Consider the following 27,473-nt stretch of genomic DNA (forward strand, 5'->3'; position numbering starts at 1 on the left):
CACCAGGACATAATGGAAGAAACTGATACACTCAGATTTCACAAAAGGCAGACAATAGTGAAATGAACAACCAGTCCGTCTCAACCTGTCTCAACCTGTCAAGCTCGGAGCGACATGCGACTCATCTTGCCATGGCGGGTCACATATATTGGGGACATTGATATGTCTCAGTATTCAGATTGCATTTGCAGACATGGGTGTGACTAGTTCTTTGTTGAACTTGAAGGTAAATGTGACTTAACAGTTTAGACAGTTGCTGTCGAAGACTTCATTGTTTGTATTGTCACAATATTATGTAAACAGGAGCGGCATTAGTGTAACAAAGAGCAGCCAAATAAATGACGACCTTCTTTTTGTTCACTTGTTGTCAAGGGAACAAGATAGTATTTCTGCCAAATGTGTGATTGTTTTAGCATTACCGTCAAGAAATCCGCCTGGAAAAAGCAACTAACCATGCAACACGATTGCAATAGACAAGTATTATGAGGTTAGTTTCGCTTCGATGATGTCTAAGACGACGAAATTCCTCACTACTCGCCAGCTCGATCATTCACTTAGATAATCTGCTTACAAAAGATAAATGGGAAATGTCACTGAATATTTAGCAGCATCATTGGACAAATGTGGGTTTTTTTATCCATGGTGCAGGCTTATTGTGGTTACTCTAAGGTGCAGGTCAGCCAAGGGCTAGGTTGTTCAAAAGCACGTTAGCTTTAACTGCGTCGTTAGCCCTTACGTATAAACTTTTAAATTGATCAGCTGAAAGAGAAAACGTCTTCATGCATACTTAAAGTTACTGTTACGGATAACCTTAAAGTGACCAGCTGGTTACTCTAAGGGATAACGTGAAGTTTGTGCTCTTAAGCGATTTGGCCCAGCTAGAGGTTAGACCTACACTGAATACATGCCACTTTCTTGTTACGTATTCCGTGTCAAAAACTTGATTGAGAGTAAAACTGAGTAAGATGTACTTCACTTGAACAAAGCTCCGCATCCACTCCGTTAAATAGCAATCAATAACAGTCAATGGACCCGGACAGGCATGAAAAATAATTTTCCAGTTCACCTACCTATTTTTATGGAAGGCGGAAGACCACCAATCGTCTGAAGCAGGCTGAGATATATCAAAGGAATAATCCACGACCATGTTGCTGGCTTCATTAGAACAGGCTGCTGAAGCATGGTAGTAGGCCCCCTACCAGAATGGAGACGTCATACCGATTTCGCGAGAACACGATGAGTTACCCTGAAAATATAGGTGATGAATTTCACAGTTAGATCGATGGCTAGAGATTTAAAGCCTGGAGTAAGACATAACGTTGGTCCAAGTTGTTACACGTTTCAATGTTCTCTAATTTAAAAGGGCTATTTGTGATACAGATACATTTGTTGGCGAACTGTCCGGTTCCCAAAAGCTACGCGGCACATTATTTTACCTCTTATTTCTTTAGTGGCTAGGAAATATTCCCGAGATACACGAACTGAACGGCTAATCCCAAGGGTTATCAGGCCTATCTTGATAACAAGTACCCCTAGAAAGGCTTCGAAATGGGGATACTTACGGAAAAATCAATAAAGAAATGTAATATCCCACAAAAGCCATCAAACACCCATCATTTACCCAATAAAACACTCTACTCAAATATCCAATGAAACATCCAATTAAACACCTTGTAACACATATCAAAGACCCTTCAAAAACCCAAAAAGCACCCTTCAAACACCCAATGAATGAAACACTTTTCACACAACCTTCAGACAAACATCAAACACCCAATCACCCATCCTTTAAACACCCAATCAAACAACTAATAAATACCTTCAAAAACACCATTCAAACACCTAATCAATCACCCATCAATCGCCCGATCAAAACCCAAGTATAACACAAATCAAACATAAATCGATTGATATAGATTCGATGACTTGAGATTTACGTTGTTAAGCTGGTGATTATAAAGTCATTGAGTCGAAACTGATATCACCAGAACAGTATAAACAATCAAGAGTAATCGATCCTACCTTGTTAATCCTATAGAAACACACTCAAAGATCCAATATTATGAAATAGATCCAAAAGAAAAACCTTTCAAAGTCTTTATCATTCAATTGATATTGAACCATCAAGCTTTAAGTTCAATGAGAGATCACTTGCCGTGTTAAGCTGATTGCTCGACAAACCTTATCGACCAATCTATCAGCAGCAATACAGCGGTTAAAACAAACAATCCAATAGAATGTGATCCTACCTTGACTGATGGTGATCGAAAAGTACTGTACTCCAAGTTTTATCCAGTCGAATGAAGTACATGTATATCCACAATCAGTGAAAAGGGAAAGTATCACTAATTTGTACTGATTGTTAACATCTAATGCAACAGTTAAATCCACTTCGCATTCAACATTAATTCAGCTCTCAAATATGTAAGTTTCATCGATATAAAATATCAATCGCAGCTACTTCCAATACACGTCGATCAATACAATGGTATTGACTACGCTTCCTGAGAATCTGCCACCAACTGAATCTTATGTCAGTAAACTTCCGGTCAAAGCTAATATCCAAAAGAAACCTTGCATTAGTCATACACACGTTTATCAACCTACATCCTTTTTGACATTTCGTACCATTTACTAAGTCCAGTGTACGCAGTGGCGTCTTAGAGTGATTAATGAGCGGCTTTGCTCGGTGTAGAAGATGGTTGCATCTCAGAAGGTGATAGGTTGAGAACGCGGTATTGTTGGCGGGAAAGGTTGTGACGCACGGCGGCGCATTGTGTACTTTGGGATTTATTTCATAATGCGTACTTGTCAGATTTTGTTCAATTATGATATTGCCGAGTTGGATTTTCACAGATATATTTATTGCTAGTCTATTGATATTTATTAACAGATTGGTTTAAGTTCCGACTTAAACTGTGAGTCATGAATTCAGTGAGGTCTGAGTTCCGTTTCCTTGATGATTTAAACCGGGAGATTGTGTTACAAGATGCAGTGAGTTTATATGAATTAGTAAGAAAAGAATAAAAGCATTATCTAATCAACATTTTCTTTTATAGTTTTCTTTTTCTAATTTCTTCAATTTTGCATCACCACAATAGAGACGAATCCCAAATGTTACCGCCACTAACTACAGCATGCATTGATAGTATAACTTTCCACGATCTGCTACAAAGCCTGCTTAATTCTTGATTTCTTCTCAATTTCTGACCAGTATCGTTATGCGAGTGACGTGTAAATGAACATGTATTTTCACCTCCACTTATCACTTGGTCGAGATAAATACCAAGGTGGAGTGTCATCCAGGTAAACGGGTTCACAAATGTATTCATCGGGCCGTTAAGGGAGGCCAGGGATTAGGCCACAAATATGTGCTTCCTTCATTCTAGCACAAAGCAAAATATCGAAGAAAACACAAACGATTTTGTTGTTGAATCACAGAAGGGGAAGTCATTGTATTAATGCTCTCACACATACATTTTACGTACATTGCTCAATAGCCTTAAAGTTTGTGGCGTATACTACATGTGACTGCTCATTATGCTACTTCAGACACGATATTTTCGAATAACTTTCAAAACCAGGACAGGGAGAAATTCATAGCGCAGTGAAATTGGCGTGGCCTCAACGCGACCTGGCACATTTCTGTGAAACTGACATCAGCACTAGGACAGCTCCAGTACATATACGGTAATACTAATGATTGAATAACAAAGGTTCTGCTCTAAGATGTCTTACGCAACTTATACAAAGCATATTTCAATAGATTACAAAGGACTGAGAGGCGCTTTGTCGTGGCAGAATACTTTTTGTTATGAATCTCCTTTGAAGCTTTTGTGATTAGCTGATCTCAGCCAGTTTTCTAACGCCTGTACTGAAAAGGCAGTTATTTTCTAGCTTTCATCTTCGACAATTTATACAGCAGCTTAGATACCTTAACTATGAGATGAAAAGCGGTAATTACAGTCTAGGGGCTGCTCATTTAGTACGAACGCACGATCTCCCGAATTTTCCGTATTCTCTCCCCTTGCAAGCATGCGTACACCAAAGCCAAGACTCCATTCTGTGTACTTACGAAAAAATATCGATACTGCCATTTGATTAGTAACAGAACCTTTCATTCTAACCTGATCTTACAATCTTTTTGGCACTACTGTCAAATCGTTGTCTTTTTCATTTTTGGAGAGTTTGGGAGGAAATTCTGGGAGAAACAATACTGATTTCTTGGCATGTTGTAAGATGGTCCTTATGCACTTTGGCGTTTCCGTTTCATCACGAAAGGTCAAACTACATGTCACAGATTTGCTTGCGCCAATTTAATCAATCGGCTCATTCGTTTCTCAAGACATTCATTCTCGACAATGTGAAAGAAAAACTCGATCCAATCCATCAGGTATTTTAGGATTACTCTGTTGTTGGTCATGTCATTGTTGGTGTATTTTAATTAAACCATTTAGCATGAACGGCTGGATGAACGCATTTGCATGTTACTGCAAGAGTGACAAGGATATATGGGAGCTTGGTGTTCGTCTGACAGATTGCCACACTTTGCTACACAGCTTTTGTCGAGAGCAAGATCCCGGACTACGAAATATACCTACATGAACTCGGAATGACTTGTTCTATTATACTTAAGCGCAAGTGTCAAAGCTGAATGGTGTGAATGTTCCCGTACCAGAACTAATAATGATATCAATAATAATAGTTTGAGAACTAAATCAAAACCCAGTGCGTAAGGAAATACCTATAATCTCAGATGGATGAGAGAGTCGTTGCTGCAACACACACATTATCCTTTAAGCCTGGAGCTAATCAAACATGATTAACCACAATTACTAAACATGTAAGCAGATGGTTTTGATATAAATTGATAAAAAAAAATATCGGCCAAGATTCGAAATACCTGCATGGCTCATTCATATACCCTACATCTGTTGAAAAGTCATTCTGGCTCTAGGCTTACAAAGAAACCATATATACGCAATGAAAGTTGCTAACATCTTCATGATGTAGACGTTTATTTACACTATATACATATTCCACGATCGATTTCGGTTCGCTCGAACCCTCATCAGGCGGTATACAAGACTGAATGAGAACCATAGACTGGTGACATACATACTATTATACATTATGCAATGCTTGAGTATTGTATACCGCCTGATGAGGGTTTTATAAGTACTTATAATTACTCAAGCATTGCATAAATGTATAACAGTATGTATGTCACCAGTCTATGGTTCTCATTCAGTCTTGTATACCGCCTGATGAGGGTTCGAGCGAACCGAAATCGATCGTGGAATATGTATATAGTGAAATAAACGTCTACATCATGAAGATGTTAGCAACTTTCATTGCGTATATATGGTTGTATCGTTATCTGGACTTCCTCCCCAAGTTATATTACAAAGAAACGTTCAATAAATTTCAAACAGGAAAGATCGGGCTCGAATTCAACACAACAGTTCGATGAACGGGGTAGAACAAGCCATGATTCCCATATTTCCTAAGAAATGTCTCAGCGGGCAAATGTGGCAAGCAATACCTCAAAACTCATTATTTGGTTTATATTTAATTAGTTTTGTTTCTTGGCCAAAATAACCAAGAAGCCTCGTTCAGTGTATGTAATTCCATCCTTAGTCACAGAAAGCCGCAGAAATGGGAATCGCATTACTGGTTGTCGGCCATGCAGCTCTTGCCAACTTATGAAATCTTTCATCACATTAGGCAGGAGAAAAACAATTTCCAAGGCAATGGAAAACCTTATTCAAAAATTGTTAATGGCTCCAAAATGCCAGTAAATGCATTCAAGTGAACAATTCCTGTCCTAATTTGTGTTGGGTCTTGAATTGGATGATGCGTTCGGGATACGTCTACGACATCGTCATCCGTCCGAGGTTAAGCTCAAAGCCCTCTGACGTCTTCTGACTGACGATCTGCTGTTAGAGGTTATACCACTCCCTCGTTTTTCTCGGGAAGAACCTGTATTTCATGTAGACAGCTAGATGTCTGGGGCATGAGGAATGCTTGGTCGTTACTACATTGTGATGAACTTCTCCTTAGCTTTGTTAGTGTTCGTACCATACCAGCTACTCTTAGTGAGCAGGGTCTCATTTCTGTGTTAAGAGTCAGAGCAATGATACGAAATACGTGTCTAGTTTTCTATGATTGGAAGATAAAGTCACGATATAATAGCTGCATACAGTTTCCCTATCGCATGAGCCTGTGCAAGAAATAACCTACAAAGCGAGAACCCTGGGGATTGCGAAGCCAACAGGTTGAATTTGAAGATTACACAACATGCAAGGCTTCTTTCGCTCCAAGTCAGCTTTCCTGACAAGTTGCACGATAGCAGTTTTTACATCATGCAATTTCTACGCAACTTGTATTTCATTACCGTACATCAACAAAGTACCACTTGCATTAAATGCCCCTAAGAAAGCAATCTTCCTCTGTTTCATTTGTAATGCAAAGCATGACAAATGCCGCTAACCATGTCACCTTATTATATTCGGATGAGCATGTCCACGAATGATCAACACATTTGCCATCACTATCGGCAGGCTTCGTCTCAACGCTCTGGGCACACGCGAGGAATTGTCTCTCCATTGGTTGTTTTTTGGGTGAAGTCAGCAAATACACGTGTCAAAACATGGCATCGTATAATTTTCACCGTGGTATAAATATTACCATTACTCTAAAAGACACAGTATCAAAAGCTAGTGAGACTAATATATTTCTCAAATCTTGGCCTAATCGGTATATAGTCAATCTATATACAGTGTTGTGTTAGTCATCCTGGGTGTATCCTGGGGATAAACAGGCATAAAAGGAAAACATTTTGAATTCATACCAAACTCATTCAACCATCTTTGTAACCGGGATGGAAATCATTGAGTAGAATAATGTCACAGATGTTGCTACAGTTACATTATAACTCTGAAAACATAAAGATATCACTTAATCATTTATGTAAAGATTACATACGCATTTTTCGTAGCTAATGGTGCTACATGACAGATTTCATGTTTTTATTATCGATAAAGCACTCCTCAAAAACAATCTAAAAGAGATAAAGGTTCTTGTATCGTCGCGTCATCGTGTGCGGTCTCCTCGGACTTTCGTAAAGCAATAGACACCAACGGCTAGGAGGATTGTATAGTACCCCCAAGTATATGGCACGGCTTAACCCGCCGGCCATGAGGGAATTCCTTTATGGCCCAGTGGTTGGCGCCTTGGCCCCAGAGTGGAAGTTAAGCAACGTTGAGCGCGGTCAACCTTTGGATCGGTGACCGGCGCGTACAATACATCTGGCGACCTTCCCACGCAATGCGAGCTCTGGATTTGTAGTTTGGTACTGAGACGCATGAAGCGCTAAGTAGGATCGCGGACGATCCATCTCTGTCCGAAGGGGGGAATGATGTATAGTACCCCCAAGCTTAACCCGCCGGACATGAGGGAATTCCTTTATGGCCCAGTGGTTGGCGCGTTGGCCCAAGAATGGAAGTTAAGCAACGTTGAGCGCGGTCAACCTTTGGATCGGTGACCGGCGCGTATAATACAAGGATCATAGCCTGGTGGTTAACACTACTGGCTACTGGCCACTCAATAGGGCCCGCGATCGATCCTGACCCAGAATTGTATTTCTGGATGAAATGGCGTGGCTTTCACGGAAATATGATTCCTGGCTATGCACAGTCCTTCGAATGAGACTGGCCTCAACTGAGGTTCCAGTAACTCGTATCTGGTGTCACGATATCAAATGAGAAACCAAATCGCTCATCCCGCCTTGGGGGAGGTGGAATACTCTATTGTGAATAAAACCGCCAAGTGCAGAGCGAACGCTAAAGAAGAAGAACTATGTTTTGAAATTTCAACAAAAGCGTTGTGCAGACTGATATTAAAATAATATGCATGCCAAGTTTCATCCCAGTGCAACAGCAACTCCCTTGACATTTCTCCTCATTCCTCTATTAAGACTTGAGTTTCCCCTGGATCGACATCAAAGTCATTAAAAGTCATTAAAAGCTAACGCATCGTCAACACTCTATAAATATCAAAATAAAGTTAAAACAGTCCTAAAATAGATCCAAACGAGACGCAACATTAAAAACTTGCCCTTATAGATAGGTACATTATTTGTTAGTGAATAATGGCTTATCGGCTGGTGAAATATGAATGTTGCCATCTCGAGATGAAAACAGGAAGAACCCACAAGAAGACCTGCAGAGGTTGAGATCACATCCTATACAATTCATAAGACGAAGACAATGCAGACAATGCTTCCCACGCGGGGACGGAAAGTACTCAGTGACGTATTACCTTACTAAGTTGCTGGGGAAAAGGAAGTTGTGACGTTATGCTATTCCTGTTGGAATATCAAAGCAACAAAAATGTTATATGTTGAAGAGTACTTTATACATAGGTTCATCTCGTCAGCTTGGAATGCACTCATCGTCTTGCCTGACGCTTTTTATAGGTCCGTTGTCATGGTGTACAAGTTGAACGACGCGCTCAGCTCCTTGTTTCAGACAAGACCTATCTTCCCCTAGGCGCTACTGAAACAGCAACCACTGTTGACTCTGCCTTCCCATGACATCACTGGGTTTCTATTGACTCTAAGTAAACTGACTGCTTTACAAAAACACATTTCACGACCCTTTCTGTTCAGACGATGTTGGCCCTAATTCCCAGCCGCTAGTAGCGTTTGACTAAACGCATGTTAGGTTTTTCACCTTTCCTTTCATGATTTTGCCGAATTTTTTTCTAACTGCAAATAAACCCGTGAGTAAGATTTACAGTGATTTACCACGAATACATTCTGACAATGACTACGTGCTCTAGCCGCCAGCAACAGTTTACTAAACGCATCCGATTGTCTGTCCATCCTTCATGTGACATGACGGAAAGACCTATACAATTTGCTTTATTGTTTCCAGTCAGTGCTCGCTTGTGATTTTGGATCCGCATCAAAATGTTTTTTCCGTATCAAAGTTTCATTATTGTGCCCATGAATACAGAATATAGTCAATTACACTGCCTGGTGAAATATTTCATTTCGGCTCATTCTGACCTGGCTACAAATGGTTAAAACCTCACCACAACTCCACAACAGGCAACGTGTCAACTGGGGCATCTGTTGTGTCGTCAGCTGCCTTCCTGTAACCGTTGATAACCGATAATGAATAGTGAAAAATAAAAAACACCGCACCACATTAACATAAATTGATTGACAAGAAACAAGTAATCTAATTTCATTGGCCTACCTAAAAAGTCAGTGTGACCAAAATACTTCCTCACGACACCAACGTCATCATCATCTTAAAAAAAGGTGATAGAACAATGTCGTAGGAAGCAAGGATATCTGGTGTGATGGCAATGTCCCCAAGAGCTGAAGTAACCGAATATGATCAACAAGCTGAACATGATAGCGTTCATGTGAAGTTGATGGTACATGTAGCATGATGTCAAGACTTTCATACAACAAGCAAACTGAACATCATAACATTGTTGTTTTCTTCACTTAACACGCGACCGTTTTCACTGATTATTTTATTTTGAAGCTGTCGAGTTTTTGTCGTTCTTTATCAAGTTGGTAATGTTTTCGTATAGTTAAGATCTTGTCGCTTCGCTGCAATCGATGGATTTTTGTCGCAAAATGTCTAAACTTAGTACGTAACACCACCATATCCGATGTTCGACTCGACTAAAATAGCCTTCCAGAGAGATTTAAAACAATTTAGCATTGTCTTTCATGTTCACGTGACCAGAAAAACCAAAGATAGATACCAGCATCCCTTCTTGCGTTCATTGTCAAATGACACCGCAATGATTTTCTACAAAACAGATGTGTAACTATAGCAACATTTGTGATATTTCTCCGGTTGACTTGTTTGTTTTACGGTTTAATTCCATGTTGACTCATGTTTTTCCGACTCTTTGTGGTAAGATGAGACAGAAAGCTCTTCGAAGGTTTCTCCCCCGGGGTTCTCTTGATGAAGACAAAATCAGTTTGTGAACAAGTTGTGCGATTTTCATGTCGCAGAATCAATTGGGAATGATTTTGTGTTGTTTTCTCATAGTTTTTTTTCTGTAATGTGTTAAGATGTGACCATGGCATACATTTCTTTCATTAGACAGAGCTGTCCTGGATCGCTCGCATTCGCATAACTGCATGATTCAGGGAATATGATATGAATGGGTTGAAAATAGCTTTTAGAGTAGAATGCATGGTTTGATCACGATTTCCCAGCCCAAATAAAAACAAGAGGCAGCTTGGGAGGAAAACCCTCTCGCGAGAGTCAAGGAGAGTTTGTATTGGAAGGAAGGAGACTGGGTCGGGCGATACGCCTACATCGGTAACATCTGAAACGGTTAACTTGTTACTCTACATGTACTGAAATAGATGTTATCTGGTACGTGAGTTGCCCTCATATCTGACTCTTCGTCAATTATCGAGTTTTACTTAAAATTTGCCATGTCAGTGTTTCAGTATTGTCAACTCAACTTTTCCAAACCGTTTCAGACTTATCACGTTACATCAGCACTTTTCTTATCCGTCACCAGCTAAATAAAAAAGGCCCGATAACCACTCTGAAGAATGGACAATAACATTTAACATTTTATTGTTGGAAATTTGTAGAAGACAATCGTGTCACTTGCTCTGCGGCATCTTAAGAGCACTTTGGGCCAGCTTTGCCAGGAAATCGTTTTCTCATTGACAGCTTTTCAGCTCATTGTAAACAACATTTCTCATTTAAGTAATCTGTAGAGTTTCGCCGCGAACTTACAGCATCGTCGAGGAGATGTACGTACATGTAACGACGAAAATCAAAGATTGTTTATGGTTTTTATTGGCTCGATCAAAATGACCTTAAGTCTGATTTCGTGCAGTTCGATCAAGCATAACCAGAAGTAACGTGGTAGGTAAGCCAGCATAAACACACGGCCGACGTATCGGTAGGCTGACTCAAGCGCTGCGGGTTTGCTTCCATATGAATGTATCAGGATTCGCCATATGTCGTTTAAAGATGGGCCGTGAATCACGTTACTTCCAAGCAATCTATCCAATGACCATTTGGTCTGAACTCAACAAGAATGCAATCACGATAGCTGCATTATGTGCAAGTTATTGGGATAACATATCGCATGTGGCAGCTATAATAGTTTTGATTTGTATTTCACGCAGAGTAGTGACTGGAACGTTATAATATCGGTCAGTAGATGAAACATTATAGAGAGCAATTGCTTCCAATCAACCGAATAGAATAGCAAGTAGATACGCCCTCGGCAAGAAAGGATAGCGCCATTATGCCGGTCCAGGTGATCTCTGGGGAGCTACAATTCTAATTGTATTTCACGTAGCGGCTGGAACGTTTAGACGAAAGTGTAATTGTGTCGTAAAATAGCCTCATTTCCTTTAAATCTATCGAATTTGATGACCATAAGTTTTTACTTTGATATGAGACCAATCTCGATAGATGCATTCTGTGCACGGTATACCATTTCGCAATTGGTTTCAGGTAATGTTTAGATGAAATATTATAAAAGATGAAAATACTCGCCTTTTGCTTCCAGTCTATCGAAACGGACTGACAATTTAGTCTTGTATTATGTGCATGGTATTGGATACCATTTCGCATATGACAGCAAAGCTCTTTTGAGTTGTATTTTACGATGAAACATAATATAGAAGACCTATAATTGTAACGTGAAAAATACTGTTTTCCTTCTGATTTAACGAAGATTAGTACCATAAGGTCTAATCATGACCTCAGCAAGAACGCAATCTCGATAGCTACATGTATCATTATGCGCTGTGGCAACAAAGTCTATCATTTGAAAGACTCGGAAGGCAGCTATTAGTTTAGCGCTGTGTGAATTAATACAGCGCCTAGTATCATTTCGATGAAATGTGGTGATGGCGATGATCAGGAGGTGCCCTTTTCTGATATGCGAGTATAACAGGAGATTTATTCTATATTCGTCTTCCGTTACTTCTGACAACAAAATATGTTTCTGTTTTTAAATCTTCTAACACTGTACCTATTTATTTATCGCACCTTTTGGCTCGCGGTATGCTTAGTTGTATTCGACGTGGTAGCGGTATACGCCTACAATCCGGAATTACAATTTGCATTATAAAACTTCAGGGCTTTTGTTTGCTTGGAGAATATCTAACATGTCTTGCAAAAAGGTTAGCAACTTGTGGACGATAATCTGATTAACCAGCGGCAAAACACGTGTTTTGCCATCAGTCATAGCTACCAGAGCCTCCGTCTGACATTCTTTTTAATATACCTGTGGTGTTGTTGTGGTTTTTTTTACTTTATCTGATGTCCCACCATGTTTTAGCAAAAAGTATTTAATACGAAGTGACAACCTACAAAAATAACCTAAAAGGAGAGGCGGCGTGGGCGAACACTGATCTGATGACCTACTCATTTTCCGGCCTGAGTTTCTTTGGAACCAAATTGCTATTTCCGCACCCATAACTCGGGCAACGGTTTGACATCATGGTGACAACTTGTCACCGGATGTGCCCTAATGGCAGCTTTGTGTGTATCAACTTAACCGATATTCAAATACTTCGCCCTGCTAGGTCAGTATCAGGAGTTGGTGACCTGTACTGAGCGGGTGTCTAAATCTGGATCAGCAGCAAGACCTAGCACTAGTATTGCCCAACGGAAATTGGAAACCCATGCAGTAGAATAAAGCATTTTCTTGAGGTTCGAGCCATTATTATCGGAAGTTCATTTCTCGATAATAGGTTGATTCTCAAAGCCTGGAGGTTTAACACTGCTGGCTACCACGCAATTGGGTCCGGGTTCAATCCTTGGTAGAACCCAGGGTCGTATTCCTGGATGAACCGGCGTGGCTCTCAAGGAAATAAAATGTCTGGCTTTTCACAACACATGATTAGTACATCAGTCAAGTAAAAGATCTCACATGGGTAGACAGTAGCCTATAGTGGACTCCGGCAAATTCCAATAGGATAACGACGCCGGTAATGATATGATGATGATCATGATGATATTCTCTTTTCTGGTATACCGACTGCAAATATCACGAGCAGCACTGACGATGACGGAACGAAGGTGTTACGATCACCCTGATTGGACAGTACTAAAGAATTGGCAAATAGCAACCAATCACTACCCTTTTCCCATTTCACAAGTGCTTTGTTTACACTCGTTGATCTCTTCCATTCCTACAGGAAATGCTCTTCCAGCGAAAATACGTTCGTATCTTCGTTCTCACGAAAGAGCAAGAAAGCCACAATTTAGAAGAAGCATTATCCCCTCCGGATATGCTGGATAAATGTCACGATTTTGATGGTCCTTCTAAGAGCAGTATAAGAAGGGTGTTGTGTTCACCAAGGGCAGCTTATGTAGTCCTCGAACCATAAGCTCGCCTTCTCACGACTATTCATAATGATGGAGCCAAGAAACGTTGTGCTCGCAAATCGCTCAAATATAACACTTGAGAATAATAAAGAAATATGCGGGCTTGCTTCTCGGATCGAAATTGCATGTACGGATGTTACGTTTTTAAGAGTTGCACCATCTAAAGTGTCCTGAAACGCGGAATTAGGTCAGAGGAAATCGTGTCAATGTGTTGTCTAGGGTTCCCCAAACCAGGAGGGAGTGCTGAGAAAATGAAACTGTATAGGACATTGGACAGAATTCCCTTGCCTTATTTGGAAGTCGTTGTTTTTAGATTAAAAATGGCGTCATCATACAAAATAGCATGTACGTTGATAGTTCCCCGATTTGCATTGCGACAAGATACATACATTACAGTAGTTATTTCCAAATATGACCACTGAGACTATTTCTGCCAGGGAATCCTCATTCAGGATGTTAGTCGGCTCTTCATTGGTACCGGTAGAGTAAGGTGGATACGCCTTCCTTCATGCAATTATCCATTTCAACAATTCATGGTTAGTCCGGACCAGGAAACGACATCCTAACTGGAAAAGAATAGCCTTCTTTATATATTCCTCAGTGCATTTAATGATTGCATACTCACCAAGATGGCTACCCTGAAACATTAACATGCCGTACCTTTGTACCAGTCTCTGGTACTGTTAACACTGTTAGCGGAGAAAACATATCATTCTCCACTTGATAAGATAACTCTGACTCAAATACCAGTTTATCACTGATAACGCTAGAATACAGAATACTGGAAGCATGTCGTATACAAGCGGAATGTACGTTCGGACGGCAATGCAAGGTAGCCTATATTGTACCGATAATGTACAATATCTTGCAATCACACAACAAAATGAATCACCCTCGAACAGGATTCGTGACTTTTAGTCGGGTCTCGTATCGAGTTTGAATGCAGAGTTTACGTTCTACGAGATCCGGTTTCATTCATTTGTTTGGCTCTACTCGAAGGCGGTTGTGGATCGGAGACGGTCATCAGAATTGAACTGTTAGTACAACGTAAATTTCAAGAGTGCGTTATGTTTGGCAATAAAGCTATGTCTACTTAAAGTTTGATCGAGGGTTAAAGCTATCAATGATGGTACATCAGGGAGACACGTACCCTAAGCCGTCTTGGAATTAAGTGCGACACCAGTAGACTGGGATTAAGGTCGGAAGAAAAGAGATGAGGAATCGAGACATTACTACTCGGGATTTCAGAGCCAGCTTAGCAAGAAGGTGTTAGAGTCGATAGACATTGTATTGCCCGCGGAAATCAATGAAGTAAAACCTTTGGTGCCTGGGTCTGATAATCCACGCGTCGAGTTCATCAAAGATGTGGCCATCATCCATGGTATCAAAGATGTGCCGTCAGCTGGTATACGTAGTTAAGACTCCACGAACCGTTTTAAAATAGGCCGGGTCTATTTGGCAAGCGGCTCGCCGAACAGGCATCTTTTTTTGCCCTGCTTGGAGAGCCGCTTGTCAAACAGCACTAAAAATCAACTCTGTTCGGCAAGCCGGGCTTGCCAAACAGGGCAAAAATACTACCCTCTTTGGCGAGCCGGAGAGGTTACAACATGTTGGCCAATCAGAGAGCAGTGACGTCATATTCGAATTTATATGCGCATATTTAACAATGGCCGACTTCCCGCTCTCGATTCAATTTTTGTTATTAAACTCGAGTTTTGGCCAATAATCCATGAAGAAGCATGTACATGTACATGACTTTATGGATTTACAAAAAAAGTCATAAACGTGATTTAACTGAGAAGCATGTTAAATGCATTAGTGTGCATTTCTAAAGGCGTTTCACTGTAACTCCAGTGTTGCTGACCGTGTTGCCACGAATGATAATGAGCTCCTGGATGGTTGAATATGCATGAGTTCGGCTCTCTATCTAGGGCAGAAAAAAGGCGCTGTTTGGTAAGCCGGGCTTGCCAAATAGTCACTTCCTTTAAAATAATGAAGCTTTCCAAGGCACAGGTAGTATACAGTCGTTTTACTGTACTGCTCGGTGCTTGCAGCAGTGTCACCAGCTGAGCATGTCGATCTACGAGTGTCGTGCATATATCCATCCTTCATTGAAAGTCGGTGAGTGCCACAAGTTGGCTACTGGGCCGGCTAAGAGTCGGAGTTTAACTCCCGTACATCTTTCGTTCCCAGAAGTAGAGAAGCCCATCATGACACAAGTTGCAAAGACAGAGGCCAACAGAATTCCATGTAGGCATTATAAGTTAATTCTTATTTTGATACGAGTCACCTCGATGTATGCCTATATTCGTGTTGGCAAGATCGGATAGTTCGACGAAGAGTCTGTTTTATTGTCCCCGCTCAATTCTATAATATTTCTGTCTGGAACTCCTTTCGAACTCCCTGTTGGCAATACTGTTTCGTCTCCCATTAGCAGCTCTGTCTTAATGACTATTCCGAGACCAGTAGAAGCTCTGGATTATTGGGTTGTTACTTGGCCTCCGGCGTCAACAGCATTACCGTAAGTACCCCCCCCCCCTCACGCGACGAATGTGGTCCAGACTACACTGACATTAAATGATCCTCTTTTGGCCTCTCATCGCTACTACAGTAACTATACCAGGGTAAACAATTCGCAGGTTGAACAACCAACGAGCATAATTCAAGCTTTCACAACGCAGCATTTCTGAGGACGTGACAAAATAGAGCCTCGTCAAACCGTCAGACATCTTGAGGCAAGTTTGAGTCCTCTTCAATTATTCATTTTCTAACTCGGTACATGATGGTTTTGAGCAGCTGTCTTAATGGTCGTTCGGAGGCTATTTTAGATGCGCTGATTATTCTGTAACGGCATTATGGCTGGTTATAACAATAAAAAGTTATGAAAATAAATATTGCTTCGAGGTTTACACATTGGGAATTATAAGGCAACACACACATGAAACGCGTTTTTCTTTTTTGTGACCTTCACAAAGTTTACCACTCATTGATAGTATACAATCATCAACTATGTATGTCCTTTCATTTGATAGATTTTGAACCCACGCACCTCGGCGCCATAATAATGTTCAGCGCGTGCCGTGCAGAATAGCGAAGGCGCAGCTCAGCCCGCCACCTGTTTGTCTCGCTTGTCTCACGGGTCGTGTTTATCAAAGCCGGGGAGAGTAATCAACTCCACGTAAGACACATTCTAAGCTTCTTAATGACTGCTTGGTCAATAGAGGAGAGATAAACCTTGAGATGGTCGCCGGCCATGTTTTGACAAACACAGTGTACACTGTTACGTGACTGTACATTTTGTACACATGCACATGATATACAAGTAAAAAATCGGAGGTCATTACGCTCTGTATAGAAAGTGATGCAGAGGAAAATAAGGCCCGTAGAAACCGCCCATATTTTCCTGCGCATGACATAATTTGTCAGATACGCTTATTTGATTGGTTAATGTTAACAAATGATCAGCCAAAGAGAAATAGTTTTTTCAGCAGTGCCTGTAGTGTTTTTGTGACTACTAAGTTGTAACACCTTGCAAGGTGGAGCGAGGCTGTATTGAACGAGTGCCCTGGCTAGGAAACTCACTGTTTGAGGCATCAATGGGAGTCGGCAGCTGTACCAGCTATTACAGCGGTATCGTGTCATAGAGTACCTACGCCCATAAGTCTACATCAGACCAGACAAGTTCGCGTACTTGAAGGATGGACGGGTCATGGCATTTGGCATTCTAGCGATCCCACCCTATGATAATGATCGCCGGCTGCGATCACCGATTCTTGTCGTATACACCTGAGTTAACCACCGCAAACGAGCGAGCTGTCGCATGCGATCACAATCGCAGGCTGCAGCAATTCAAATCACTGGTTTGCGGGGCGATATAAGTCTACGGAAAATATCTTTGATGCAATTCAAAAATGCTGACGATGGATGACTAAATGGACGTTCATCCAGGCCGATAATTGATTGATGACAGCGGCTACAGCTGTAACCACCGAACAATGAAGAAATCGTGACAGGAAAGTAAGAAGATAACGATTCGCCGTTTATGTAGGCAGGCTGTGGTGAGACCTATTGAGTGATGACAATATGAGACTGACATTTACATATGGATGAAGCCTGGCGGCTTAAACAGCGCTTTGCTATATTTGATTTATAAAATGTGCTGTAGAAATATCCTTCCATCTGTTGCTTCCTGTGTTGTCATTTCTTGTCGTATAATGCTGGGCAATCCGCTGAAACTTAACATTCATGGTATTTGTCTATCAGTGTACACTACGGCATTGTTGAAAATAATACATTTAGTACATGAACAAAAATATTTTGTAATCTTCATTCTGCCTTGACGTCAACTTGCCCGAAACCCCTACTTGTGTCTAGGCATACTGAGGCATCAGGGCCCGAAACCCCTACTTGTGTCTAGGCATACTGAGGCATCAGGGCCCGAAACCCCTACTTGTGTCTAGGCATACTGAGGCATCAGGGCCCGAAACCCCTACTTGTGTCTAGGCATACTGAGGCATCAGGGCCCGAAACCCCTACTTGTGTCTAGGTATACTGAGGCATCAGGGCCCGAAACCCCTACTTGTGTCTAGGCATACTGAGGCATCAGGAACCGATTCATCAAGTAGACTTAGCGACTGGAATAAATGAGGCTCAGCAAAAAACCGGTCGAAAAGGACAACAGACAATATACAATTTCACAGTTATAGCTGCATGTTATAACAATGATAAGAATTCTCTTTGCGACGATCCCTTACAAAAGCTACCCCGACACCCCCGCTGGGAATTCCGGACAAGCTGATTGCGGTAAACCTCTCCCTTATTTATTGATCTTGCTTATCAGTCTTAGTGTTTTTATGAAAACACCGACTAATTCGTCGACATTTACCGAGATGTAAACTACCTAGTTTTAAAACTGCTTACACGTAAACTGCTTTCCACTGACTTAAATTTAGGCCAGTGAGAGTTGATGTCATGTTTCTCGTCACCATTCTCGCCAATTTGGAGCCTGCACAGAGGCCAGAGCTAGCAGAAAAACACAAGTAAAATTATAGGGGATGAGATCTACCCCCGGTTGGTCCAATTTTCCAATGCCTCAGTAATTTTTCAGGTTTCTGGCAGATGAAATTATCCAATGAATTTGTGTTTTTCATCAAGAAAATCATGGTCAGATTTACTGATAAGGAAAGATGAAAGAGGAAGGAAGACCCTCACAAATTTCCCGAAAGTTGCTGACGAAATTTTCATCGACCCCAGGTACAATGTGTTTACCAAAGGAATAAAAGTACACGTAGTTCGTGCATCTGTTACAAGTATTCTTTTCATTGAATTTATTCATTTGCCTGATGACACCATAATATCAAGATGTTACGTTATTTAACCTTTCGATTAGTTCGAATAGTACATGGAAAACAAAAGCTTTACAATGACCTTTTTATACTTTCCAACATTCCTTGTCAATCCAGACAATAACATGGGGATTTTCCGGAATATTTCGTTTGCAATCGACATTTTTTCTGCGTTGGTAATCAAGTGATTAAAAAAACAACGCAAAAAGGGCAGAAACTAACGGAAAGGTTCCGGGCCTACCGGCTTATAGTCGAGCTTTAACAGAAGAACCATTTATTCTGTGACAAGGAAAAGGATGTACAAGTATATCAAGTTGAGAAAGATTCTGGAGCGCCAAGTACATACCATTAAAAATATGACTCTGTGATCAGAAGAAAAGTGGTAGACAGAGAAACAATATCTGTCGAGGTATTTCCAATAGCGATACGTCTGGTAATAGCAAACCAGCAGCACCCCCACCTCCGTCTCCAGTTATAGCCACGAAAGGATACGGCGCCGAAATCGAGGGGGAGTATTTCATTCAACAGGTGTTAAAATAGAGCGTGTTTTTTTCCATCAACAGCAATCTAGACAATAGAGTTCATCATCTCATCACGATTAAGCGAAGTTGTTTACATTTAACAATACAACGCTTTTATCATCTCGGGTTATGCCCTGAGAAATTATGACACAATAAGATGCTGTAACTCCTCCATTTATTAATGTAGCGTAGGTGTTTGAAGATTGTAATGTTGGGTTGCTATGGCTCCGACTAAAAACAAGAGTTGAATCAAGGCAAACCCGTATTGGCATGAGCTAAATATCAAAAGGTCATGCCATGTTTCTCTGCAACTGTGTTCTTGACAAATTATCTGCTGACAATAAATGTGTTGACAGTGAGAAAAATTGTCCAGTTTTTTCACCTGTCATAAAGGAAATGAGAGATTGGGACACATAATCACCTTATAGCTTTACTTTTTCGTCGACAGTTTTTTTCTTAACCGAAAAAAGCTTACGGACGACATACAACAACATTGGTATATCTACATCTTGAAAAAACAGATTCCGAACTTTATACTGAGAATCATTTAGAACTGCCTCAAAGCCTACCAAGCTTGGTCCAAGTTATCAAAGTAGTCACTAACTTGGCGTGTACCTTTACATGGTCTAATAGGCTAACTTAAAGAGACAAAGCCAACTCAGTACCGACGCTTCCTTTAAACTGCGGATGGCGGCCTAACCTTGGAATGGAAGAGGCCTAAGGGATTAGAATAACGTTGGTCTAAGGCCTTTTTTCATGATAACGGACAGCATTAACAATTAGGCAGCCACTGGAACAATGCACTGGATATTTCAGTAAAAATGTCGGTGACGAAAGAAAAGGCCAGTCACTGATATGCGCGTACCCATTACTGACTCGGTGGAAGCTTTAAGCTAATGGACATGACATCCTTCAGAATATAAAGAAGTTCGGCTTTTTAAAAAAGCTTACTTCTGTGTATATGATATTAGGGATATGCGATGTCGTCGACTAATCAAAACCTTTGGCAAAACAAGTTTTTTTGTTTGATAAAATTGTGGAGGTATCGGGTGATGTGCTTGGTCGGAAGTGACGACAAATACAACATATTTCTTGTCAAGTAGGCAGACGACATTTCTCTGAAACGATTTTGCCTCATATTTCGAAAGTAGTTTTCTCAAAATGTACAAACCGATATATTTCCGTTAACTATATACCAATACATACGGCATAGTTCACTTTCCGATCAAAGACAAAGTTATTTTATTCGTCCGCGATTTCGCTCATGCATAACCAATCGTGGTGATTACTTTTGCAGTTGCTCAGGAAGGCAGCAGGGGTAACAACGTATCATGTAATCACCCGTCACCCCTTCCATTTGCCAGATGAACTGCGAGTACGACACTAAAAATTAGTTATGCATGAGCGATATCGCGTACGAATAAACAATTTTGTATTTCATCGGACACCGTAATTAAGCTTGACCTAAGAGTTGCTTCCACAAGGCAAAAAAAGAACCAGGTTTCGAAACTTAGCCTTGACCGAGGCAGGCCTTTTGTCATTCAAATTCCTCGTCAATGAAAGTGAATAATTGACAACAACGTGGAGAGCTACTGGTGTGATGATGAATACTCCATATGATAGCGTCAGAAACACAATAACAGTTCCGTTTCCGGTTTCCGCTACATACATGATCTTGATACGATGAAACAAGTAAATAGTGTTATATTTTAGTCATGTATGTGTGTAACACATGCATACGGGTGAATACACTGGCAGGTGCTCGTACATGGGAAAACTACGTACACTATAGAGTACCAATATTCACAGGCGTTTTATTTTGACGGTTGTCCCGAATAATTTCCCCTTTCGAGCAAAAAAAAGAAAAATAATTTTTTGAGTGGAAAAACCGTTGGTAATTTTTTATATGTGAGAAAAAGACACAAAAATCAATGTACATGTGTATGATGCACCAAGCACAGGGTTCTGAGTGTAAAGTGGGATCCAATTATTAGTTGATTTGATGTTGAACCTGCATTCCATGAATACGTAATGGTTGTGCGTTCAAATCCCTTATCGTGCTATACATACTACCAAGTAAGGCTCATCTACTACAGCTATTACAGCCTGATATTCGAGCTCGAAAAATAAATCTACCACTGTAACTTTACTCATACAAAAACCAGCGTGATTCAATTTCTGAAATTTATTTCAATTATCTGGCCCCAAAAGTCGTTAAAACTGATTTTACTCTACTCATTACGTGTATCTCTCATATTCAGTATATATATATTCCACATAAATGACAAAATCGAGGTGACAAATGATAAATCTTCATAATGAGTCTGATCGCTTTATAAATTGTCTACGGTCGACACATATATACATCTCTGATAAGTAATGGGACTTTGCGTAAATGTTATATCACCACGATCATGTTATGTTTTAATGGGATATTAAGGTTCTCGTGAGGTTTACCTTTTGTATTGTAGATTTATATACATGTAGGTATTGGTCGGTAATGTTAGTGAATATAGAGGCAGTGGTTTGAGCGATTTGATTTGTTAGTGCACAATATAATGACAGTACGTCTTTTAATTAATGTGCCCGGGATACGAAGCGGCTGAACTAGTCGATTATTTGACAACTGTCGTTCGTTACCTGCTAATAATATGTAAAGACAAAGGACTAAGAAAGTGCATGGTAGCAATATTACTTGCCGATATTATTTTCAAAACATATTTTTAACGCTTAGGATGTGACAGCAATGGTTTCAGCTAATTTCTTCGTTGATTTTTTAGTTCAGTGTATGAATTAAGGGGATCATCTAAATATTACTTGGTGCCATTTTATGCATTTTTCATCTCCGCCTCGAGCCCTGAACAACTTGCAAGCATCTGGCCAATAAAAGTATCCGATATTAGCATTAATTCACTAAAATATCGAATGAGCTATGAAAGTGATATCAAAACCATAGGTGTATAGCCATTGGGGGTACCATCTCCTGATTGTGGTCCCTACAGAAATGATAAATTACGTCCGTGGCATACAAACGCATCCGATATCTACAATAGGTAACATCAAAACCAACATATCAATGTCTGTGATGCATTGGATATATCATTTTCGTTCTAGGGAATGCCAAACAAAGAATAGAAAAAAAGAATAGAATAAAGCAAGCATCGAATATACAACAACCCATAATCAGAATTCAGGATTTTTTGGTTGTTCTTGATGGACGGAGGTATCAAGGCATCGTATGTGGGGTTCGGAGTCGGTGTGATTTTTATTCTTGACCGAATATGTACCCACGCGAGATACCTTGTTAAGGAAAACAAGGTTTTACTGCTAAAAGCTAGGTTTTATTAATTATTGGACAAACGGCTTGCAATAAGTATGTGCAATAATGAGGAAGAGGTTACCAGCTGTGCAGCTGCTGCAAGCGTTTAAACCAATGGTCATTGTATTCGAATAGTTTTATATGAAGTATTCTTCATCAAAGCTTCAAATCAATGCTCGGAATGAGGTACTAACTGCTATTGTTGACATTCAAAGTGTGTATCCTGAATATAACAGTTACGTAGACGAATCAGTTAGTACTTTGACTCGGGACTGTGCAGTCATCATGCTGTGTGCTACGTGGTATGTAATGTCACTGATCGAATCTGTAACATATAGCGTCCCAGAACATGGCAGTTCCACTGCTACTGTCAATTCGCTTGGAAGTTTATTAATAATAAATCATTCACATCTTTAAAATGTCACATTCATTTGTTCTCTTACATTAAATCTGACTCACTTTGCACAATGCTCTCTCATGAAACGCCAATAGAATGGTTCGCCCGGAACAGCTCATACAAATGCTAACGAAGGATCCACTGTTAGTGATTAGTAAACTTGAGTTCAGCTACGTACATTGTACTTGAAAGTTTTCAAATCACAGTTCCTATAAAACAGTTGATGCTGTAATTCTGTGTACACCTATGTACAACAAAATGCATAGTGATAGCATATAAACGTTAGTGATCATTCAACATAATCTGATCTGCACTGCAACCCAGTTAAAAATTGTTTTCTTGGCATTGCGAATGTTTCAAAATACGTTTCACTTTTAAAAGAGATATTGATGTGTTCTTCTGGATTCCTACAATGTATGTCTGGTAATTATTTATCATAATACTATATGCATTTACATTTAGGGTAGCCAGCAGCGATTCGGCTTTGAAGACCCAATAGTTATAGAGCGCTGCCTATGATATGACCGCGACCTAATAGCAAAGCAATGGTCAGTCGCGGGTATTCATTTTTTCAAACGTCAATGCCCGATGTTTCGGACAGCTTGCATTCAAAGATTGCATGAGCTAAATGCATAATGGCGTAAATCTTGTCAGAATGTATCTTCAGACGGCACAGGCTACTCAATACGTCACTTCATGCTCTCTTGATCACGCTAGGAGCTTTTTCTGACAACTGACCAAGAGCCGCCGAACAAGTCAGTGCACAATTCCACGATACCGGGGAGAACCCAGAGTTTGTCTTCTGGATGAACCGGTGTAATGTTTTTGAGTGTTTCTGTTTTTGAGTGTTTCCCCTCATTGTTTGGGAACGCTCAAAAATAGATTGACGAGTTTTTCTGTGTATCCCCCCTATTGAAAAGTCATGGTCTCTCTAGCTGCCTATTGTTTGGAAACACTGAAACATGGGGAATAACCACAGATGTTACACCGGCGTGAATTCAACGATCTAGAATTCCTTGCTCTTCACAGTCCTTCCAATGAGACTTAACCGAGGTTCCTTGTGTCTGATGTCTATGTCAGGGCAAATAAAAGACCCCACCAGGTAAAAACATGAGTACCTTAACTGGATTCTCATTGATACCTTAAGACAGCAAAGAGATTTTGATATCACTCGTCTGTAAGCTGTCATCCTTGCTTCCAAATAAATTCGTCATCCTTTGTTCTAATTAAATACGCCAAGAACCAGTCTGTCTGCGTCTTAACGTGATTTAGTTATTGAGACGCAGCTGAACGCTGTCTCGCTGGTGAGCCTTCCACTGATGCAAAAGGTTAGTATCTCAGCAAAGGTAATAAGTGAAGCAACTTGTTAACAATGATTTTGATCAAAAGTGCCACTGAATCGCTAGAAGTCCATATGTGTATGCTCGAGCACCATCAATGGAAATCGAGTTATAACAAGATCACTGGAGCAGAGTTATATTATAATCAATGGAATTGGAGTTATAACACAATTCCTATGCGTGGAGCTATACTGAACACAATCACGGTTCTGTAAGAAGAATCATAACACAATCACTAGAAGTTGAGAAAGGTCGAGTTCATGACAATCGCTTGGAAGTCAAGTTATACTGCAATCACCAGAACTCGATTCATAACACAATCACTAGAAGTTGAGAAAGGTCGAGTTCATGACAATCGCTTGGAAGTCAAGTTATACTGCAATCACCAGAACTCGATTCATAACACAGTCACTAGAAGTTGAGAAAGGTCGAGTTCATGACAATCGCTTGGAAGTCAAGTTATACTGCAATCACCAGAACTCGATTCATAACACAATCACTAGAAGTTGAGAAAGGTCGAGTTCATGACAATCGCTTGGAAGTCAAGTTATACTGCAATCACCAGAACTCGATTCATAACACAATCACTAGAAGTCGAGTTAAAACGCATATAACACATGGCCTGAAACTGGGTAAAACACAATCACTGGAAAGAATACGTTCTAATCCATCACAATTACGACAACAATTAAAGACAAAACAGTGGAATTATCACGTAAAATGGTGGTGAGACGATGATTTGAAGATAACACAATGACTGAAGTCGAAGTCGAATTAAATTGCAGATGGCACAATGACTGGAAGATGAGTTATAAATCATTGGTACTTGTAGTGGAGCATTTCTAATAAACCAATCATTCTACTGACTAGGCCTGATATCCTGGTAACATGGCAACATGACCGTGAGAGAGACGTAAAGATGCATATTTTCCAATACCTACCTTCCTTCTATAAACCTGCCCAAATATCCCGAGTTGACCCGAAACTGATCAACCCTTGATGAATTCCATCAGAATACACCTTCACTGAAAGTGGTCAACAACCTAATCATGTAATAGAGAACTTACTGAGCTTAAACTGGAGTCGGTATCCGTGAATGTATCCACAAACGCTTTGAATCACGAGTAATGGCAGTGTCGAGAATCACTGCGCCAGTTATCAGAGCGGCAGATGCACGAGGCTCCCTAGTTGCTTTGTCCGTATCAGAATCGCGCAGTCCACTCGCCCGATATCATACGCGAATGCTGGTTGCAGAAGCTGAAGTGTTTCTAAGGAACTGACGTCAACATCAACAATACTTAGGAAACAAAGTTGTCTCAACTTTGATTTTATATTTACCGGATTGTTGGAGGCTGTTTCAGTTGGTGTTCAACGGGAGGGTGGGTAAGGTGAGGTGAGATGGGATGGGATGGTGTTAATGGGTTTAAAGGTGCGCTGTGTATACACAATGCGCGAGTGACATATTGAACATGTGTGTCAAATGAGCGCCACTAAAATCATCATATCTATGAGCAAAATTGAGGAGAAGATTTCACAGGCTGAGGAAAAGGATATGGTTACTAACAATTTAGAGAAAAAAATGAATTCAGAAGTAAGAACATTGTATTTATTGTCACAAAACGTTTTGGTTTGTGATCTGCCGGGAGTTCATACTTCTACTGTAACACCACCGTATCATCTAATGGTTTTCCCATTAGCGAAGGAGTCTTAAAATGTTTTTTTCTCAAAACGAGTTTAAGTGTGGCTATAGTTTTGCGCTCAGGCCAATGTGTTTAGGCTGCTCCGCCTACATAAATTAGCATTTTACAAGATTCGATGAAATATCTTTAGTGGGTATCACAAGGCATCTCATTAGCTTTTCGGTTTATTCTGTTGTCAATTTGCAACAGGTGTCAAATTTCCCAAAAGACTACAAGGCAGTTCAGCACTTGAGGTAAGATCTTGGCGGTGATTGAATATTCTTGAATGAAATCGATCACTCACTCCGTCAATCAAATCGACATTGAAGTGCTCGCGACCTTACCTGTTACTTGTTATTGCAAAGGAATCTATTTGGCGTCGCCAACTAATGAAATGTTACCACTGCGTTCGCTCGAAAATGCCTGAGGTGGATTATTTTATAGAACAGGTGGAATTGATCTCCTTTCAAGGCTCTGATGAGAAGGTCCAACAACGATACTAACATTGGTATATTATGTTGTTCATTACAGACGTCTCTCCTTGCTGGTTGTTGCAACCTACATATAGGTTGAAGCAACTGTGTCGAGCTCTACGCATGGTTGTGCAGACTTACGGTTAAGGCTCTGCTATAGAGACATAATAGGAACCATTGCCCAGTTCAAACTAGACACCAGAGCAGTCGTCTTGGGTATTCTTGTCGGTCGCAATGAAAGAACTTAAGGGAACGAACCCTGTGATTTTCATTCGCCGTTTTGTACATGGGTTGAAAAAACTAACTAGAATTTCATTTTGAAACTAATCAATTCTTAACTCTTGTTCATTAGCTACTTGAGAGTTGATATTGTGGTACTTGTGTAACTTATAGCGTGTAAATATTGACACCCTGGTGGTGCGAATTCATGCTGTTTTGAAAGTTTGCGTTGTTCAATATCATTCTTGGTTTCAATATAAATAAGGAGGGTGTTGTACTTTATTAATATTTACCTTGCTTGCTTAAAGCAAGTACCTCACCTAGTGCAATATTTATAACTATTTTTCTTTTTCAGAGCAACAGCTCTCTTTTCAATTTCATCAGAGTTGCTTGTCAAGTCTAGTGCAGAAGAATCTTACTCTTTACGAACATGATGAACAATTTCACCAAAATCAAAAGCTGCTACGCTTCTGAAGTTTAAATACAAAAAAGAACAATATAGGAAAGCCCTAAAAAACAAAAACAAAACAGGCGTATGCCCATGCCACCGTTCACCAATTTGCAAATTGTTATAATTATTAACAAAATGTAAGTTTATTTTTCAACTTTCGAAAAAAATGTTTATCGGAATTTTAAGAAATCACTTTTGTCACTGGCAACATTCTTCCCAAGCATCAGTTGAAGATACTGATAACTATGACATCCTTCTATTGAAAAAAACTGGCACAGAAACGCCTTAACATAGGAAGACATTCCAACTTACCCAAGTCAACT

The 27,473-nt window shown here is 40.2% G+C and overlaps 1 protein-coding gene across 2 annotated transcripts in view; it reads right to left on the reverse strand.

Moving 5' to 3' along the window:
* Window positions 1–27,473, reverse strand: part of LOC135488036 (glutamate receptor ionotropic, kainate 2-like) — a 69,824-nt gene that overhangs the window by 32,833 nt on the left and 9,518 nt on the right. Inside the window, exons 1-2 of one of the 2 annotated variants that reach the window (XM_064772405.1) lie at window positions 25,270–25,444; window positions 1,071–1,246 (exon numbers count right to left, since the gene is read on the reverse strand). In XM_064772405.1, the coding sequence (XP_064628475.1) occupies window positions 1,071–1,182 (112 nt within the window). In that variant the 5' untranslated portion in view covers window positions 1,183–1,246; window positions 25,270–25,444. Of the gene's footprint in view, window positions 1–1,070; window positions 1,247–25,269; window positions 25,445–27,473 lie in introns of those variants that run through there. The other variant, XM_064772404.1, reaches the window with a different exon arrangement.

The sequence above is a fragment of the Lineus longissimus genome, chromosome 5, assembly GCF_910592395.1.
Source record: "Lineus longissimus chromosome 5, tnLinLong1.2, whole genome shotgun sequence".
Taxonomy (NCBI): domain Eukaryota; kingdom Metazoa; phylum Nemertea; class Pilidiophora; order Heteronemertea; family Lineidae; genus Lineus; species Lineus longissimus.